The sequence below is a fragment of the Centruroides sculpturatus genome, unplaced genomic scaffold (assembly GCF_000671375.1).
Source record: "Centruroides sculpturatus isolate CEXI.00-Female unplaced genomic scaffold, Cexi_2.0 scaffold682, whole genome shotgun sequence".
Lineage (NCBI taxonomy): Eukaryota > Metazoa > Arthropoda > Arachnida > Scorpiones > Buthidae > Centruroides > Centruroides sculpturatus.
The window spans coordinates 219,523-239,630 of record NW_019384880.1 but is presented as its reverse complement, the minus strand read 5'-3'; the positions used below and the strand labels follow the sequence as shown (position 1 = coordinate 239,630).

The window sequence follows — 20,108 nt, the reverse complement described above, 5'->3', positions numbered from 1 at the left end:
GATCATATACTTGCACAATTTTATTTTTATTTTTTTTATTTTTAGAAGATAATTTCCTTCACAAGACAAAGAACTGTAGTAATTACATAAGTATAAATATTGTACGCTTATAGCGTGACTATTACGAGATAAAAGTACCCCCAAATATCTGCAATACGTTCCTTTCAAATATCTAATAGCTGTAGAAGAATTGAGTAAACCAGTTTCGTGAAAATTTAATTGTTTCAAGGTTCAATTTTCAACAACTGACGGATAAATTAACAGTTTTATAGGAAAAAAAAACAAAGTTTGAGAATTTTGATGTGTTAAAGGTTCTACTTTCAAGTACATTTTAATTATGCTTCTTCTAGCAATACTTACAAGTTGTCCTCTAATTGTAATTACATTTAGAGGATTTCCCATTGAAATTATTGATAGACTAATCGCCTTATTTTTTATATTAGTATGTAAGGTTGTCTCTAATTGAAATTAAAATAAGGACCACCTTAAATTCTTTTAAATTATAATCAATTGGGGGAAAAAACTGTGTAAAAATCTGTTTTTAAGAGACTAATTAATTCAAAAGTAATTTAATTTTCTTTATGTAAGAAAAAGTCTCATAATACGGAGTGAAAGGGAAAGAGGGGATCCATTTATGTACTTAAGTAAGAGTAATGATTATAAACATTCATAATATTTTACAAATATTTAATTTATGTACACTACTGTACAAAATTTTAAAAGTTTTGATAAAATTCTGATGAGTATTATTCTACTAATCAGCAACTTATAGCCTGTAGTTAGTATAGTATACAGTTATTATAGGTGTATATAGTAGATTATTATTCTATTGTAATAACAGGAGGAAGTTTAACACTTCATAATACTCAAAATAATACATTTAAAGAAAAATAAAAAAAAAATATTCACTTAAAAAATTTTATTCGTAAAATCCCACGAAATAAATTAACATTTTAAATAATAAAAGTATATTTTGTAACATTTAAAGTTATACTTTTTTACACATTAACTGCTTTGATTTTATGGGAAAGTATCATCCTTAAGATATATTTAAAATGGCATTTTTCAGCAATTATCATTTAGATTTATGATAAATTCTTTTATTGTTTTTAAAAGTATTTTAAAAATTAATAAATAATATTTACTTCTTTACATTTTGAATGTGTCTTAACTCTTGTTTTCGTTTTTTCCTACACGCCATGAAATAATACAAACATAGTAATTTGCTATGGAGACGAACTGTACATTTATTACCGTTTTATATAAATTCTGGTGTGAAACAAAATGAAAGTAAATAATGACAGTTAATTAATTAATTTTGTTACTTCATCACTTTGTGAAGTAAGACAGGGAAGAAGCAAATATTGACCAGGAGCGAGGTATACTACTAACCTTGACACATATCGTTTCTTTAAGGCATTTGAAACAAACTAAAAGATGATAAATTTTCCTCGTTTTGTATGTGAATACTTCGTAAATCATCTCGCAATTTTATCCGTTTGTGACAAGTTTGACGTGTATCACTTAGTCTAAGTATACGATTGCAAGTAATGGATTTATCCTGCTTAATAATGAGAATTTTATGGATTCGTAATTCGAAAATATACAAAGTTTTTGTTTGGATTAAATGATCCATTAAAATTATTCTTATCAAATTATTAATAAATCGCTAACGTTTTTATCGTTTTACGCCATTGCTTCACGTTTTAACCGATGTTACAAATACCAACCTATTGCAAACTTAATCAAACTTCGATTTAGTGCCACCCGTACTGTACGTTTGCCTCCGAAATCAACGCTAAATCGAGTGCGGCGCGAAACCGAAGCACTTCAGACAGTAAGAATTACACATAATAATGAAGTCTACAGGCAAATTTGAGTTTTAAGAGCTTGAAAACCGCATGATTTGTTGATACCAGTGTCAATTGAAATACATAATCGTACATTTAGTAATTCACAGATATTGAGAAGTTTCATTTCATGAGAATTCGTTAGCACTTTAAGAAGGTGATGCTATATAGGAAGCGCTACATCGAGGTTTGACTGTACCGATGACTATTGAGTCATTTTTGAGGTCTCCCTCACTGTCAGAGCACATTTAAAATTGTTACTACTTTAACTTTAGATTTTAATTTATACTAGGCCCTTCCAAACATTAGACGTTCTCCTATATTTAGAGTCGCCACCGATTATAATAAAACAAAAATTAATGCAAACATCAACCGTACTTCTTAGCTAAAACACTAATTAATCTCTAAAATTTATCAGTGAATACTAAATTCGAAAATCTTTCTAGAGTATAATTTTCTTTCCACGTTTAAGTATGATAAATGATTTAGTATTCGTCGGGATGTTAGCGTAACAAACGATACTTTCCTCGAGTTACACTTCACTACGCATATCTACATTGAAGTATATGTAAAAACTAATACTTTAATCGACTCAACAAAAAACCCTGCACAATTCTAATTAATTTATTTACTGGAAAGTGCAGAAAAAAATATTTTTTAACATTCCGGATAATGATAATTATCTTTAATGATCGTTATTATCCGGAATTAAGATTTCGCGTATCAACTTAATTCGTCTCATCCAGGAAATATCGATGAATAGAAACAATACAGGTATCAATTATGGCATCGTTTTATTGCAATTCTTTCGTATAAAAAAAAACCCGAAAAATTTGTAAATAATTTAAACACGTTTAATGATTCCCCCTTACTTTATACTTTATGTATAAGGAGAACAATTAACACGAAATTAGGTTCGTTTCTATTAAGTTTTTGTTTCGTACTTCAAACGGTTAATGAAAAAGTGGAAACGAAAAAATAATAGAAGTAATTTACTATATATATAGTAAAATATGGTTATAATTTTAAACTTTCGAGTGAAGCATGCAAAAAATTATACTTTTTATAAAGTTTGGTTTTGTAACTTTTTCCACGTTTTATACCTTGTTGTTTCCATAGATTTGCACTACAGTTCCCCGAACTTTTCGAACTCCACCCCCTTTTAATGCATGTATATTTTTTCAAAATGATTTTTGTCTCCCCCGTACTGCCCCTTTCTTCTAGCTTCCCCTTGAATCTTCTATCACCAATCTTCAATCATTTTCAATAATCTTCTATCTTCTACCATCCTCAAATGGGCAGTAGTGTCCACTTGAGAATGATATAAAATAGAAGAACATTTTATTATTTAATATTTATATCCTACTATAGTAAAAAGTTATCTGCAGAAATAGAATTTGAATAATTTACGTTTTATTACGAAAAGATAAGCTATAAAAAAAAAGATATTACAACTGTCACAAAACATTACTATAATAATAATTCATGTTAAGTAAATTCTTATTTACTTATAGTTCTATATTGTCATATTCCCTTGAACCTATTATAAGGGTATTTTATTTATAGTTAACGAATAAATTAGCAATTTTTTTTTCAGTTTTGCGTTGTTTCAAATGAATAACGTGACGAAATTTTCCTAAATTGAAAATTTTTGACAGTTTCTAACTGATTTTGACGTCTTAAAAATTTATTGTAATTTATTATATACGGGAACGATAGTTTTGTGAGAATTCGAACTGAGTTATGAAACTTATTACAAAAAAATTCGTTTTATTAATCAATCTAGAAAACGGCTCTAATTTGGACCTTAATCCAAACTATTTCTCGCTAGTGAATTATTATAAAAACTCTTCCCTTCCAAATAATAATTTAAACTAATAACATGTACTGTACATTACTTTCAGATATTTTTCCCACCAACAGACAACACATTTGTCACTTTTATGTCAAAAAGGAAAATCAAACTTCTCTTCACAAGAGCTTATCTCTAATTTTGACGAACATCTGGACGTCTAACTCATTAGTCCGTCCCGTCAGCTGATACAAACCCCAAATTTCTATTGGAAGAAACGCATAAAAAGGGCTATTTTCCACCATCCGGGGCAGTTTTTGGCCGTTGACGAGTTGACCCTTTACTTTGTGCTCCATCCCCAAGAAATCCTTTACCGTTCCACATCCTCTTTAAGCCAACGACTGCCGAACTTCAACTCAATTTACCGATAAGAAGAAGAAGAAGAAGACCGACAATAGCCGATATTGTTTTCACAGAAACAACAATTTGTCAACCGAGGTAGTAACTTATGTTTTATTTGATGTAAACTCTTTCTCTTGCGTCCAGATAGGGTCTTTAGAACCTCTTTATGTATATTCGTATATTTGTATTTTATTTTAATTTGTTTCCATTAAAATCTTGTTTTGTTTCGATTAAAATGGTCTCGTTCTTGATGTCAAATATCAGCCAGTCTTATCGCGAATCTACTATCCCTCCCCTCGGAAAGATACAAAATTATTTCGCGTGCCTAACGCACTAATTAGGCTGGTGTCAGGAAAACTCTTGTGATCTTCCGATAGATCTTCCTGTTCCCAAATAAAACATTACTATAATCCCATCCAGTGACATTGGGCAGATCTTTCGGATCTGACGCCGAACACGGGTGAGAGACAACCCTCTCTTAACTCCGGATTCCCACAGTTTCCGTATATAATAAATTACAAATTTTGTAATTTATTAAATACGGAAATTTTGCAATTAAATTTTGCAATTTGTAATTTACGTTTCCAGCTCTTCTTTAGTTTTTCAGAAGTTGGGAGAGAATAATCAATTTGTCGCTTATTAAATTTGGCTGTCTCTTTCCTTAATTGATAACACTTAATTCCACTTATATAATATATTTTATGGCACGAAAACAATTGTTAAATTAACTTATTAATGCCTTCTCGTTGTAGTAAATGATATTTGTGATGTCATAATCGCGCCGTTAACGTCAAGGTCGCCGTTTGACGTCACTAACTAGTTCTATGTAAGAAAAAAGCGATGTGTAAATACATTATGTTTTTTAGAGTTTCGTCGAACCTGTAACTGTTTACGTCAGCATCGACTTTTTAATTCACGCGAGCGTAGTTGATTCACCTGCAAGGACTATTATTACGTCACAGGGTCTATAGTTCGTCACCCTTTTATTAACAGAGAAAGTTGCGATAACGATAATCTTACTTTTTAAAACTATTTGTAAGAAGTTACTATACAAGGTTAGATAATGCTCCTGGATATATGCTAAATTTTATGCAAAAAATAAATAAATAAATAATTGTTTTTCGTCGAATCATATGTTAACGACTTTTATTTAAACAAAAACAAGGATGACGGGTCTCTCAAGGAGTCGCCTACAAGGTCTCACAATGAATTTTTATGTAGCAAAACACCGAAATTTTCGTTAGATTTCCTGCTGTTCGAGGACAAAATTTTGAAACGTTTTACTCGGATTAATTAATCATGTAAATAATTTTTTCTTGAAGTGTAATTTATAACTAGATTTGTCAAGAATTTGAAACGTGTATCGTAAACGAAACGTACTAAGAATCGTCGGTGGAAGATTATAGAGCGCGTATGGCCTCGCCGTCTCCAAGGACCTCAAAAATTACATAGAAATTTGATAAACGTTTTAAAAAGTTTTTAAAAATTAATTAAGGATCTTATTGTATTTTTAATTTTAAAAAAAAGCTCTGCATAAAGGGCCTTATAACAAAATTGCGCCTAGGGCCTCAAAGGAACATAATCCTCTGCTGAGAATCGTCTCTGTAAAAAAGTAATTCTATAATGGCAAATCCCATTATGTGGCTTTGTATAGCCTATATATATATATATATTATAAAATCCTTAATTAATTTTTAAAAGCTTTTTTAAACGTTCACTAAATTAGTTTTATTAATGAAGAATAATTTGCTAAATATATATATCAAATTATTCTCTATTAATAAAACTAATTTTAAATGTAAACTGTAAAAAAATCATTGAAAATTTTTAATAAATTTTGATGCGCAACACGAAAGTTAAAACTTGTAAATTTGCCAAAATACGAATGCTTTTATGTAACAACCAATATAATATTATAATGTATCGACCTAGCAATATAAAACCTTTAAAAGTTATAACAATTTATATTTTTAGACAACTTTATTTCCAACACTCAAATAATTAACGGTTTACATAATAAGCAAATACATAATTACACCTTATACTTTTTACTTCTACATTTTATATTAACATATTAATATGAGATTCAGTCCTGGAAGTTTTCAGAATAGATCTTGTTTCCAATGGCGATTATGTGTATTATCGATAGGGGATTAGAGGTCCCCTATCGATAATACTTAATCCTTTCTTGCAGCTACATCTAAAAAGCTTACGCACGTACAAAAAGAAATATTTTCTATTTATTTAAGGGTAGGTACAGTACGTGATCCCTTCCATTACCTCTCTCTTATTGAAACTTAATTAAACTAATAATCTATGAGAAACTGATTGTTTTGGGCTGCAATTTGAAAAAACTTGTAGACCTATAAATTCCCACTCTCGCCGTCCGTTCGTCTGTCTTTCCTTAATCTCGAGAACGGAGTTAGATAGATAAAAGACGAGACAAGATAGGGAAACTTTACGGGCAGGAAGTATCGATTAACAATATAAAAACTTCCGATGTAAACCGGAAGTCATGTTATTTTAATTCAAAAATATCCCCTCCCCCGAAGGTGTTAGATAACTGGTACGACTCTATTGTTAAAGGAAAAGTATGATGTACAAGTTCAAGTCACTATTGAGATGGAAAGCATATATTTTAAATGAAATAAATTAAAAATATAATTAAAAATTGCAGCCCGGCATTGAGACGATGTCACAATAAATACTTCGTCTTTGGTATTTGATTGTAAACACTTTAACTACACTTAACACGGACAGTATATTTAAAAAAATTAATTTCGCTTATTATTTACGTATATGACTTTTATTAATGTATTTAATGTACTTAAAAAATGTTAACTTTACAATTAAATTTAGCATTTGAAATCCAAATAAATATAGAATATTTTTTTTTTAATATTCCCTACGCCAAATAGTGTGATACATACATCTTCGCGCCAATATTTCGTCAACGAAATTTTACAATGGATAATTCAAAGCATTTCTACTATATTATTATGAACGTATTTAATTTGTCATTGTCTTATTTCTTTCATTTATTTATATTTTACATTTTCCTTAATTCTTCTTCCCTCATTTGTTTAAATAATTACGCTTTCAATTCATACTTTCCTTTGTTTCGTATCGAATCTAACGAATCTCTATATTTTTTTTTTACAATATTTAAACTTCTGTTTTAAATCTTCAAATTAAAAACTTAAAAATTAAATTAAAGTTAATTAAAATATATATGAATAAAAAAATAAAACGTAATTGTAACTTAATTAAATAAAAAAATTAAAATGAGTTAATCGAAAATGGAATCTAATACAATTGAAAGGAAAATGAATAGAATGACATTAAACCGAATTAAAACAAATGAAAAAGTAAAAGAATGAAACTAATAAGTTAATTAAAAAAGTAAAATTGAGTTTCACTCAAACCGAATTGAATGTTAACTTATCACAACTAAACAAATTCAACTTAACTTTAACTACATTCAGAAATTTATTAACATTCTGAGTTGAAAATAAACATAATAAAACCTTTCTTAATCATCCTTTTAATAAAAATGTTACCATATATTTTAATAAATTATCTACATTAATATTTTAAGTCACTTATACGAGTCTAGATAAGTAAGGATACCTACAAAAGGCCGTTTTGCTAGAACTACAAGACTAAAGTTTGAGGGTCTGAACGCTCAAAATTTATGTAAAAATATAAATAATATAAATTAAAATCATTTTTATTTTATTTAGATATTCTTATGGCTTTCACAGAGCTATAAGACCTCATCTCACCTCATATCCTGATCTGCGCGATAATATATATAGGCTATAGGCTATATATGTGAAGTTAATCTACGTTCAAGAGCGAATTAAACGGTCGCTTAGAATAGTAGCGATATCACTACTAGTCGTAGCCATTGCGTAAAGGCAATAGAAATTAATAATAAAGAGAAAAGTTTAATAAATTACACATATAAATTCGATTCTATGATTAACATGAATGACAAAAATAAGGTCGCTTAGGATCAATGTAAGGCCTTATTTCTATAGAAGTTTTCGAATGTCAACGCGAATTATAGAGACGTTTATTTCTATTCAGTTGTCTTAATATTTTATTTAGAAAGTGGACAAGTAGTTAATGCCATGTCATTCATTACAATGAATATTTTTCCTTTTAGAAAAATGTATGTGGTTAGCTCCCTTCCGGCTATGGCATTGTCGTGTCGCTATCACAAAGAATATTTAAAAGCCTTAAAACCTTGAAAATGTTTATTAAAATTAATAATCAATATAAACATTTTTGATAAAACCCCCGAAAGTAATTAAATATTTTGTTTTTACACCTCCAAGAGAGAATCACAGTTTCGATTCCTGCAGGGGTTTTCCCTCCGGTTCCGCAACTTTAAATAATAATAAAAAATTAAATGAAACAACAAAAAAGTGATAAATTTATTTTTGCAAATACGTTTCGTAAATAAAAGTGACATTTTATTCAATTAAATCTCTTCATAAATTTGAATTTTTTACGTTTTCTTTCTGGAAAACTTACTATTTATAAACATATAAACAATACTAAGAAGTAATTTACTTGTTCTTTTTTTCCTATAGGCATATATATGTGTATATAACTGAAGAAGGAAAAGTTGCACCTTTATACCGTTGCATTCTTGACTTTCCTCTAAAACAGTCACGTGGTCGTCACATGGAATTAAGAAAGTCTTTCTTCATTATTTTTTTTTCTCGATAATTATTCGATAAAATTCGGTTTTACTAAACGAATTCTATCGTCGTCGCAGATCGAAATTTTCCTAATTTATTTCTAGTAGGAAAATTAACGGTAAAAATTAAATAAATAAAATATAATATTGAATAAATTATGAGTAAACCGGGTCAAGGAAGAAGTTAGAATATAATTTTATACGTTTAAAAATTTATTTACGAAAAATAGTTCAATAAATTTAGCGCCGGGTTTATGTAAGAGCGATTCTGAGATCTACAATTTAATTTCGTCATTTTTTTAAAATATTTTTTTTTTCGTGGGGGAAAAGAACTAAATTTTGTAAAATATATATAATGAAGGACATTTTATCCTTCGTACCAAATAAAAATAATGCATTTCTTCGAATTTAAGAGGTACTTTTTCATACATTTCCGAATTTAAAGTTGAAGTTGCATCTGAAATTCGGGATATTCTTCCAGGTATATTACCTTTCAAAAGAATGTATATAATGAAAATTTTACGGTATTTCCTATTTGTGCTTTACTTTAAATAAATTATTAACGTTTTTACTCCTTGCTTAATAGAATTAAACTAATTTGTTTTTAATTAGCTTGCGATTTTTTCCCTAAAACTCCCTTTTAAAGGGAGGGTGAGTCTTAAATTCGAAGTAATGTTTATAAGGCTAAGTTATACCAAAGATTTCAAGTTATTATTGAGAAATATGTTTATAAATTAATTTAAAGTAAAACTTAATAAGTTTTAAATAACGATTTAAACAACTAAAACATTTTTCTGGAAGTACTAATTAAATAACGAGCGATTTGATGGGTATCTTGTTAAAAACCTTTGTTAGATCTTTTTAAAATAATATAGATGCAAATTAAATTAGCAAATTGTCTATAAGGATTAAATTATTAAATCGTCGTATATTTAATATATATAGGCCTATAATAAAAGCAATATTTTCTTTTTTGTAGTACAAACAATATCGAGTGATCTCTTGTAATTTAATGCATCAATAATCGCTCAATTTTCGAATATTTTCATCAAAATTTGATTAAAATGATAAATATCCATACTATAAATAACTAATTTATATATAAATAATGCATAAATTTTGTTATAAATTCATAAAATTCATTTATAAATGGTCTACTTTCATCCGAATCAGGAGTCGAACAGGCTAACCTCAGGTTCGATAACTTTTATTAATAAAAATATTTACAAATATATTAGCGTTTAAGACATTTCTTACACTATAACAATTATTATTATTATTATTTGCTGTTTTTATTTAAATTACCCAATATTCAACAAGTAAACATATGTTAAACTTTATTCAAAACAACGATCGAAACGTGATTATATTAAATAATCAGATTTTATTTCAAACTGGTCGGCTGTAAATTACTTAAATATTCCAAACGGAATTGATAGTTAATGAAGTAATTAATGATTGATATTATTATTCTCCTACTCCACATCCAAATTATTGACGTCAAGGTTAAGAAATAAATTGTAAATTAAGGGGGAAGAAAGAGATTGTCTACATATCTAAAATCTCCGACGTATGAGGAGGATTGTCGTAGTTGATTTCAAGGTGGTCGACTGCCCCGGGGATGGAGAATTTCAAAAAAAAAAAAAAAAAAATTACTACTTTGATATCGATTAATCCCTCAAGGTTTTCACAACAGGAAATTAATGTCGTTGTAACAAGAAGAATAAGTAAAAATTGTTTGTACAAAATGGCAATTAATGTACGATGAAAAACAGAATTCTTATCGCGAGAAAAATTTTACGATATTGATAAAAGAATTAATTAACTATTGAGAGATTTATAGACATTTTTTGATATAATTAGGCATCATTCTGATAAGAGAGATTCGATCTATCTTGCAGCTAAATACTTCTAAAAAATGATAAAAAAAATATATTCTAATTATTTAATTAAGAATAATCAAATCGAATATTTATATTATTGTCTAAAATTTAATTTTTTTTTTATAACTTATGACGTAAAATATATGCATATTAAATTCGTGACAAACGTACCGTACGTAATTAAACTTTGTGTCAAAAGTGTTAAGACAGATAGCTCTTTTCTCTTTTTTAAAAAATTTATTAATTTAATTATTTGTGATTAAAATAAACTATAATTTCGAATTATAAATGTTTATCGACTAAGTTATAAATTTCTAATATAAAATTGTAACTTGATAAAATTGTAATTGCTCGAGTCCTGTTCTTTTTGGGGTCATTCACAATTTCTAGTGTTGATTCGAGACTGTTAAGAAGTGAGCAAATTATTTATAATATAGGAAATTATATAAATTTTTTATAACGAATTTTTTTCCTAATTGTTTGTAATAATTAATATAAACGATAGTAACTACTATAAGTATTCCTAGCTTTATTACTCTTTACGGCGACTCTTTGAAGGAGGAGAATTATGTTTGTCCTCAGATTCGTTTGGCGACAAAAGAAATTTTGCAGTTGACACATTTTCTCCATTAATTACTACATTGTTCATTATAACTGTTGGCTAACTAAATTAATATTTACAACATTGTTAATAAGATGAGGATGTTGTAAGAAAGTGTGCACTAGGTTAGCTTTTAGAAAATCACAAAGTTTATTAATATCAGAGCTGTCATTTTTTAATGTTATTTTTACTTACAGAAAATAAAATCTTTGAGATTGCTTTGTATTAATGAAGAAATATTCTACGTATTTCGTTTGTTTTAAAAAATTGATTAAAGAGGCTCATACGAGCTCTCGACTGCCCTGATTAATTTAATATCTATATAATTATGTCAAAATTTTCCAAGCTTTCTCGGAAAACGAATAAACTCTTTGTTCGTGAACTAAATCCATGAACATTATCTTAAATTTCACAAAAATAAAGCTCTTTATAATAGAAATTCTATTGATATTTAGTTTATGTCAGATAATACGATAAATGAAGATATTTCAGTTAATTCTTTTTTAGTTTTTAGTTAATTTTTTAAATTATATTAGAAATGCTATTATCCGTCAGTGGTCAGGACCGGATAATTCCCCTCTACCAGTATAGAAAAATTAATTTATAATCCACAGTTAATACATAATCCTATGCGTACAGTATTGTGCAATCAACCGTTTATTTACTAGACAGTGCAGTATTTATACGCGATGCAGTATTTTAATTAGCATACAATACAGTAAAATACAATACAGTTTATATCGTATAGTATATACTATACATCATTATGACAATACCAAAAAAAGAAAAAAATACAGTAACTGTACACCCCCAAAAATGAATTTAGCACTTTGACGATTAACAGAAATTGACGGTTAATGTGAGGATAATCGAGTTTTTGTCGTACTTTTAAAGAAAATAACGTTTTTCCTACGGTAGTGTCCAATAGTGCACATTATAATGTTCAATTAATGTTGAGTCATAGTTTTGAGATGTGCGCTGTAACTCTACAGCGTAGCCAAATCCAATTCGTGAATAAAGTAATTAAAAAAATAACATTTTTAATGATGATTTTATTCGCAAATGGAAGAAATTTCACTTTTCATTTAGCTGAATTTTGCGAGGAGTAATTTATTTCTAAAAGAAGAAATAATTAGACGATTTCGAAACAATTCAGCGACTTCAATTAGAATCAAGAAATACAAAGTTAGAAACCATTTCTGACTGTAAATTTAGATTATGCAATCGTACAATAGCCATAAATTATCTCTTTTTTTCCTTATTTATATAATACAAATACTATGTCAAAGTATTACAGATGTGAAAGTGGAGATGAAACTCAATAGATTCGATCGTAATTTAGATATATTTAATGTTTGTGACAATTTAACTTTAAAAGAGGAAATTGTTCAGTATAAAATAGATTTAATCAAGAGATTATTAAAACTTAATACTTATACATCAACATTAAATTAATTTATCATTAACTGAGGCAAGTCTTATTGGAGCTATTTAGTCCTGGCCTCACATTTGCCAGACCCCAAAAGCATTTGTCATAAATTATTTATTTAGTTGCATTTTTTGTGTATTAAAGAAAACTTTCCTTTATTTTTCTGTCCTTAACTATAATACAGGTTTTTCGGATGTACTGGAAGGCCTCAGAAGATAAGTAGTTAGGCCTCTCTCGACATCCGAAAGGCCCTGAAATTATGAATAAAACAATGAAAGAAACAATACGAAAAGAATGGATATATTTTATTTTCTACAAGGAACATATTTCGAATTATTCTATAATGAAAGCCGCCATTATTGAAAAATTGCGTGTTAAGAAATCGTTTCTTGTTCGCATTAACATCATTAACATTTTTAATAGACTAATTAGTTTATTCCATGTCATTAACAAATCCTATTGTAATTTTCAAATACGAATCCACAAACATCTTACGTAAACTTAATTTAAATTAAATTTTTTTCTAGACTGACTGTAGGCATTTGTTTTATAATTACGTAATTAATGAGCTTCGTTGTTAGGATCTTTTTTTCATAACAACCAAGGGGTTACCCATTAATTAATTACGTGTAGGCCTAAAGTTTAAGGGAGAAGGCGTCACGAAGTGTACTGTACAGTAGATCATTGTACACGATGGAGGATCGAGTCATTGTTTACGTGGACTTTGTTTAGTGATATTAGTGGCATACGAATTTGTTATGTAAATAAACTATTAACTAGAAAATATTTGTAAAACTTTCTAAAGTAATTTCTTCAATGTCGTGTCCTTAAACTATTGTACACGTAATTAAAGAAGGGGAGGTTTACCGAGAGTACAGTACATCATTGTACACGACCAAGAGGGGAGTCAAAAGTGGCTAAAAATCTGTACACGTAATTAATGGACGTCCCCTAAACGAGTATTTAAATGAGAGTTCAATACATTTGAAAATATAAAAATTATCAGAGAATAATATAATACAACTTATTTATTATTTGAAGCAAAAATTCATTAGACGTCATCGAGCTTAATTTTATTAAGTAAATCGATAAATTAAATCAATATTTTAAAATGATAATTATCATAAATTACTTTTCATTTTATTTGTATTGTTTAGTTGTTTCTTAATGTAAAAAATGCGAAAGTTTAATTACCTTCGAATATCATAACTTAATTGCTACAACATTATTTAAATATATAATTAATACATATAGTAATAACTATAAAAACGATATTTAACATACGCTTATAGGATATATAATTATGCCTAAAGCGTAATTGTATGATTAAAATAAATCTTTAACGTCCTCGAAACGATTTTCTCAAGGTAATAGGATCGTAGATCATAACTGTGCAGCTCATAATTATCCTAAGGAATAGGAAAGGATATTTTTATCTGGAACCAAGCACGATTTAATCAAATATTTATTTACTTTTCAGAGTGAATATTACTCATAAAATAATTCCACGATTTAATCAAATTCTTCAGAACTGCTCGTCCGAATAAATGTTCGTCATTTTATTCACTTTCTTGTTTTATTTATTTTGGACATACAGTCAGACCTCGATATAGCACATACTTGTAGAGCTTATTGAATACTTTTGAATGGATTTTCCTTAGAATACTTCAGTATTTATGAATTATTAAACAGAATTTGAATTGCAAACGACTTTCTTACCTCAAATCACGCGACTTTTAAACTCTTAAACATGTGTGTAGACGTCATTACTAAATATAATTCCTATTCTTTCCGGGTACTTCGATTTAACGCCAATTTCGGTGGAGAATAAGCATTGACGCTAAGTCGAAATTTGGCTATAATTTTAAATTATTTTTTTAATATTACGGACCTATTAATGTAATTAGATTTAAAAATAACTATATATTTAATAAATATGACATTCGTGTAAGTTGCAAGCCGATACTGGCCTTTTAAGTTCAGGTTTTTTTTTTCAGAATTTCGTTTTCTAGAAAAGTTTACTAGAAGAATTCTAGAATTTTTAATTTATTTTACGTAAGACGAATGTAGAGAAAAACCAGTCCGCGTAGAGTTCTTTATAATTTCTCATTTTATTGACTAATAAAAACGCTATAAAATTTCTTTATTAACATTTTTAGGTTAACATAAAATATTTTATAACACATGAATACAAAATTGTCTTTTATCTTACGATGTATTTAAATTCGAGATCATAAACGATTGATGTAAGAAAAGATTCTTTTTAAATATTAAATCCAAACTAAAATCTAAAAAAAAAAATCTGAAAAATTATGTTGTATATTAGTAAGAATTATACCTAAAATTCCATAGCGGATCGGATGATTTTTTTAAACCATTTGAAATAGTGCGTAAATCCGCATTTACTCATTCGAGCGTTTTATGAATTGCTTATGCTTAATATTAATTATTTTTAAATCGTTTTCTTCTCTAATAATTGTGCAGAGAAAGTAAAATCCGTTTTATTTATGTATTTATTTGGAAATACCTCTTAATTAGTTGATACAGACTTTATCTAAGAATTACTTCATTAAAAACTTCATATTCTCGGAATTTTTAATATCAAGAAGTGCTTTACAAATAATTTTCATAGAATTCATCACGATGAATTCGATGAAAATTATTATTATTATTATTTTTAATACCAAAACAACGCTCCAGTTTTAAGCATTTTCAAATAAAAATTTGATTTATAGGACTGTATAGTAGATTTATATAAAAATGCCAAAAACATATTCGTCTAATGTTTTGTTTAATTTACATATAATATAACAAAAATATCACATTTTTTCTCTACTGACATACATTTAAAAGTATCGAACAAAAGTCGTATCACAAGTTACACTTCATCAAGTTATATGAGTCACGTTAAAGTATCAATGCTTCCATTTTCTAAGTAGTTTTTATGGTTTCTAATTATAAAAGATCGTGATAAATATGTGTATTATTTTTTTAAAATTATCTCTTTAATAATAAATTAATAAAGTACAATGCAAACGATTGTCGTTTTAATTATAACTAAATGAAAAAATTTAAATATAGAAGTTATATTCTATACTTTTAATTTTTTTTAATATTTAATTAATTATGTTTTATATTTTATATAGTAAAAATAAATAAAAAAAACCTCACGTGAACGATAAATATAACTTGTATAATCTATATCTGTTTTTAGTATCTGGTTTAAAAGTATGTATTATAATCCTGTAATTCACTGGACATTTTTAACTAACGAGAACAAATCAATTCAAAAATCTCACTTGTCACAAAGATTTTCCTCTTAATCTATTTTCGTTAAACACGCTCGAGAATTTAGGCCTATATTTATGTCTAGTAGTAACTTTTATAAATTAATCGCCTCAAGTTTTATTTTTTAATCGATCCACAAAAAGAATGTCGTTCGAGCAGTTTACAAGGAACCACATTTATTTAACACGTTGCAGTCTTCTAGTGAAAGTCGATCAAAATGGCTACTACAAAACTAGCAGATGGAATCATCATACTTAACGGTAAGAGACCTTTTCCTATGTTTTCCACTATCTCGACTATTTGGATCGGTCAAATGCGGACTTAATTCCGGGTTTTCCCCGAAAACAATTGATCTGATAAGGCGGCCATTTTGGAAATCGTTTACACCAATAAAGAGTAAGGTGTAAATTACCGTTAATAATTTAAAATCTAGTCTAATGATAGATCGTGTTTGAACTGTAGATCTTGGAATAAAACGTATCTAAGCCACTTGTATCTCGACTGCTAGTCTATATCTCTGATTTAAACTGTAAAGAAATAAATTAGAAGAGCAAATTTTATTATATCGTTTAAGAAAATCATGCTGAAAGTCGGGACAAAAATTAAATAAAATAAATAAATAAAATAAGCTTAAGATAATTACCAAAATTAAAAAAAAAAATCCGCAAAAATTTTAAATTATGTATAATGAAAGACACCATTAAATTATAAATCTAATGGTGTCTTTCGGAGGCTGGCATTTTACGTCTGTAGGCTAAATTTACGATAGGAATGCGTATGCCCAATATAAGTTTAATGTGAAATTTTTAAGAGGAATTTATTAATTAATTCGTCAAGAATACAAATACAAAAACAAAATTTAAAAAGATGTTGTTGTTGTATCGTTTGTAATGTTAACAAAAAGTTACATATGTTATTAAAACTGTATTTTATATCTGGGGTGAGAAAATTAACGAGAATGGTTGCGAAATTCGAAATTATTTTTAAATATTCATAACGAATGCTACTATTGGAAGAAAACTTGTAGTCTATAATTATTCCTTATAATTTTCCGTACTAAAATTCGTCTTTGCTACAATATTGCTTATCGACATTTTCAGATTCTCTGAGTATTTCCCTCTTGGTTCTTTTTCATTTCTTTGTAGGAACGTGTCTCCCGGCAACGGGTTAAAGTGGAAAAATGACCAAAGTATAACATACCCTTGGCAAAGATATTACAAAAACGTTTATTGTTTTATCCTTTAGCCTAAAGACCATTTTGAATGTTTTCCTTTCCAGTTGAGACCGGTGCTGGCATTCGAAGGTCAAACTTTAATGCGACGAAATCTAATAACTATCACTCGGTTAACTACAAAACTACAAGGAAAGAATTCTGGTAAAGAGAAAGAAGAAAACTTTTTTTTTAAAAGCCAATTTTCAATTACAAATATTCGACTAAGAAATCTGACCTTAATGTTTATTTGTCGAAATTTAATATTCTTATGTAAATATAATGTTATTTCAAGCAATTTAAGCGTATTTAATTTATTTTAAAGCGTATTAAGATATATTAAAGTGCTTACTGTCGTTAATATTGATGTGGAAATTCTCAGATAAGAATGTATAAATTTAGAAATTTCTAAAAAAAGTTATACTTAAATTTTTCGATCGATATTTTTAACTTTTAAGCTTAAAATTTAATTTTTTTAAAAGGTAATTTCGGGGAAAGAAGTCGAGTTGCAGTCGAATATAGACAAAATCTTAATTGATTACCAGTTAAACTGTAAGCATTCCATCCTCTACGCACAGTTAAATCTGATTTGATTTTAAAGACGTTTGTTTGTGTTACGTTTCATTCATAAACATAATTATTCCTTATAATATAGCATTAAAATCAATTCTGAATTATTTACTATCGAAACTGTTAATAGAATATTAATTAATTTATGTAGTAAGCACTAAAATTTATCACTCATTCCATTTTTTTTTTTTAAATATAATTTTTATTTAATAAGCTAATTTAAAATCTCTCTACAGCAGTAAAGTTCTACAGCAAAATAAAAAATAATTTTAATAATTCGTTATAATAATGGAAAGTTTAATAAATCAGTGCTCAATATTTATTATAAACTTTAAAAGTTCGTGATAAGTCTGTGTAAGTAATGCTTATCACAGATTTCAAATGCCATAAATATACTCATGGACTTATAAGACAGGTCATACGAATATAAGGCATTGATTTAAAAATTTTTCACTAATTTATAGCAATAATTTAGCCAATCTCCAACAAAAATAAAAGTACAGCTTCCAATAGTAAAGATTTTTTCCCTTCTTTCATCCAGTCACATTAGAAACTCCATTCGTAATAACCGAAAGAATCATTTTATCGAATGGTGAACGAATGAAATAAAAAAAAAAACATTGCTCTTTAGATCCAAATTATAATGTAAATCGGTGGATCAATATCCCATCCGAAATGAAGACAAACTAGAATATGACGCAATAATTCTTGTCTGTGACGAACCTTGGATAGAGGATAAATAGGACGATGGAGAGAAGGGGGAAAAGATATTAATGGCTGTACAGATGTTCTTGTCTTTAGAGACAAAATAAAATGAATAAGTAGATAATAGGAGTTATCATACAATAATGCACTTTCAAAAAGATAGAGTTTTTTTTAGTTAATTACCATTTAAAATTATTCCGAATCGTGTTATTAATGTTTCATACTTTTAATTTACAATTAGTACTTTTAATTAATGTAAAATAAAATTTAAAAAATAACGTAATATTTAACAGAAATATCACTTTAACAGTTGACAATGCTTTGTCTAAAGAAAAAAGAAAAAAATATAAAAATTAAATTAAATTAATATCAAACTTATTTTAGAAATTTTGAAAACAAAATAAGGGTATTATTTTTTAATTTTTTGAAATAGAAATTGTCGTCGTGTGAGACAATAGTAATGATATAAATTTAATTTTTATTCAGACAGCTTGTCATTTTTCTCTTTAACTAGAAATAAAGAAAAATTGTTAATTAACAAAATCTATTTCTATTGTATTGTATCCGAAGGAAAATTTTTAACAACTTTTTTACTAATGAAAACGAAATCTAACAAAATATACGTTATTTATTTTATAATTTCGTAGATTAGATATCGACCCTATTAAAAAAAATCAAGGATTTCCTATACAAAATTTAACTACTGTATTCTATCCAAAAATTAAATTAAAATAATATATATACATACTTTTTTTTCAATTAAATATTTTAATGATATATGAACGAATTTAATGTCGTATTATTCAAAAATAAACAATTCTTTATTCCGAATTAAAGCTGTAGATAAACGTATTTACTCGTTAGCATTTTATATATTTTGAACAATCTATACACGTAGACCTCATCGTATGTAAGTAAAAAAAAAAAAAAAAAAATGAAACTTACTTAACACTTTTAGCCATTTCATCTGCTACTGTTTCTTTCCTCTGATAAATTAATGGTTGAAGATCAAGTCCAGAACAAAACTGATTACCTGTTCCTGTGAGCAATAATACTTTACAAGTTGGATCTCGCATAGTTGCCTCTAATGTTTCTTTAAGTTCTACAATATCCTGTACATAAAATATAAATTTTATTGTTATTAATTTTTGAAAAGTAACAAACAAAACAAAAATTACAAATTATTCAATTCAAAGTTTAAAATTAATTTAAATTTTATATAAATTTAAACTTCAAAACAAACCTCGACAGATAAAAAATTATGTTTGCGGCCATTAAATTTAAACATGACTTGAGTATAATTTGCATTCCTTTTGACTGTAATGCCTTTATAATGTAAAGTAAACTCATGATGTGAAAGTTTAAACTGACTGCTTTCTTCACCTAATTTTCTTTTTAGAATTCTCTGGTTATTCTCAGTTGATTTTTGAGATCCTTGAATCCTCATAGTTCCAAATGCTAATTTTTCATCTTTTCCTATTAAGTTATGATTAAATAATTATTCAGTTTAAGTCTTTATATATATAAAACAAAAATAAGATATACACTCTACCTGAAAATATTTAGAAATAAACATAAATTAAATGTATTATTAAATATCTATGTTTAATCTAAATCATGGATGGCCAACCTGCAGCACACATGCTACAGTGTTGGAAGGTGGAGTT

General features: G+C 27.4%; 1 protein-coding gene across 1 annotated transcript; it reads right to left on the bottom strand.

Annotated features, from left to right (window-relative positions):
* Positions 1–19,375: 19,375 nt before the first annotated feature.
* LOC111631007 lies at positions 19,376–19,939 on the bottom strand. Its single transcript, XM_023375191.1, has 2 exons — positions 19,685–19,939; positions 19,376–19,553 (listed from the first exon to the last, which is right to left on the bottom strand). The coding sequence occupies exons 1-2, from the start codon at positions 19,886–19,888 to the stop codon at positions 19,383–19,385; spliced, it is 375 nt and encodes a 124-aa protein (XP_023230959.1). The 5' UTR covers positions 19,889–19,939; the 3' UTR covers positions 19,376–19,382.
* Between the last annotated feature and the right edge of the window lie 169 nt (positions 19,940–20,108).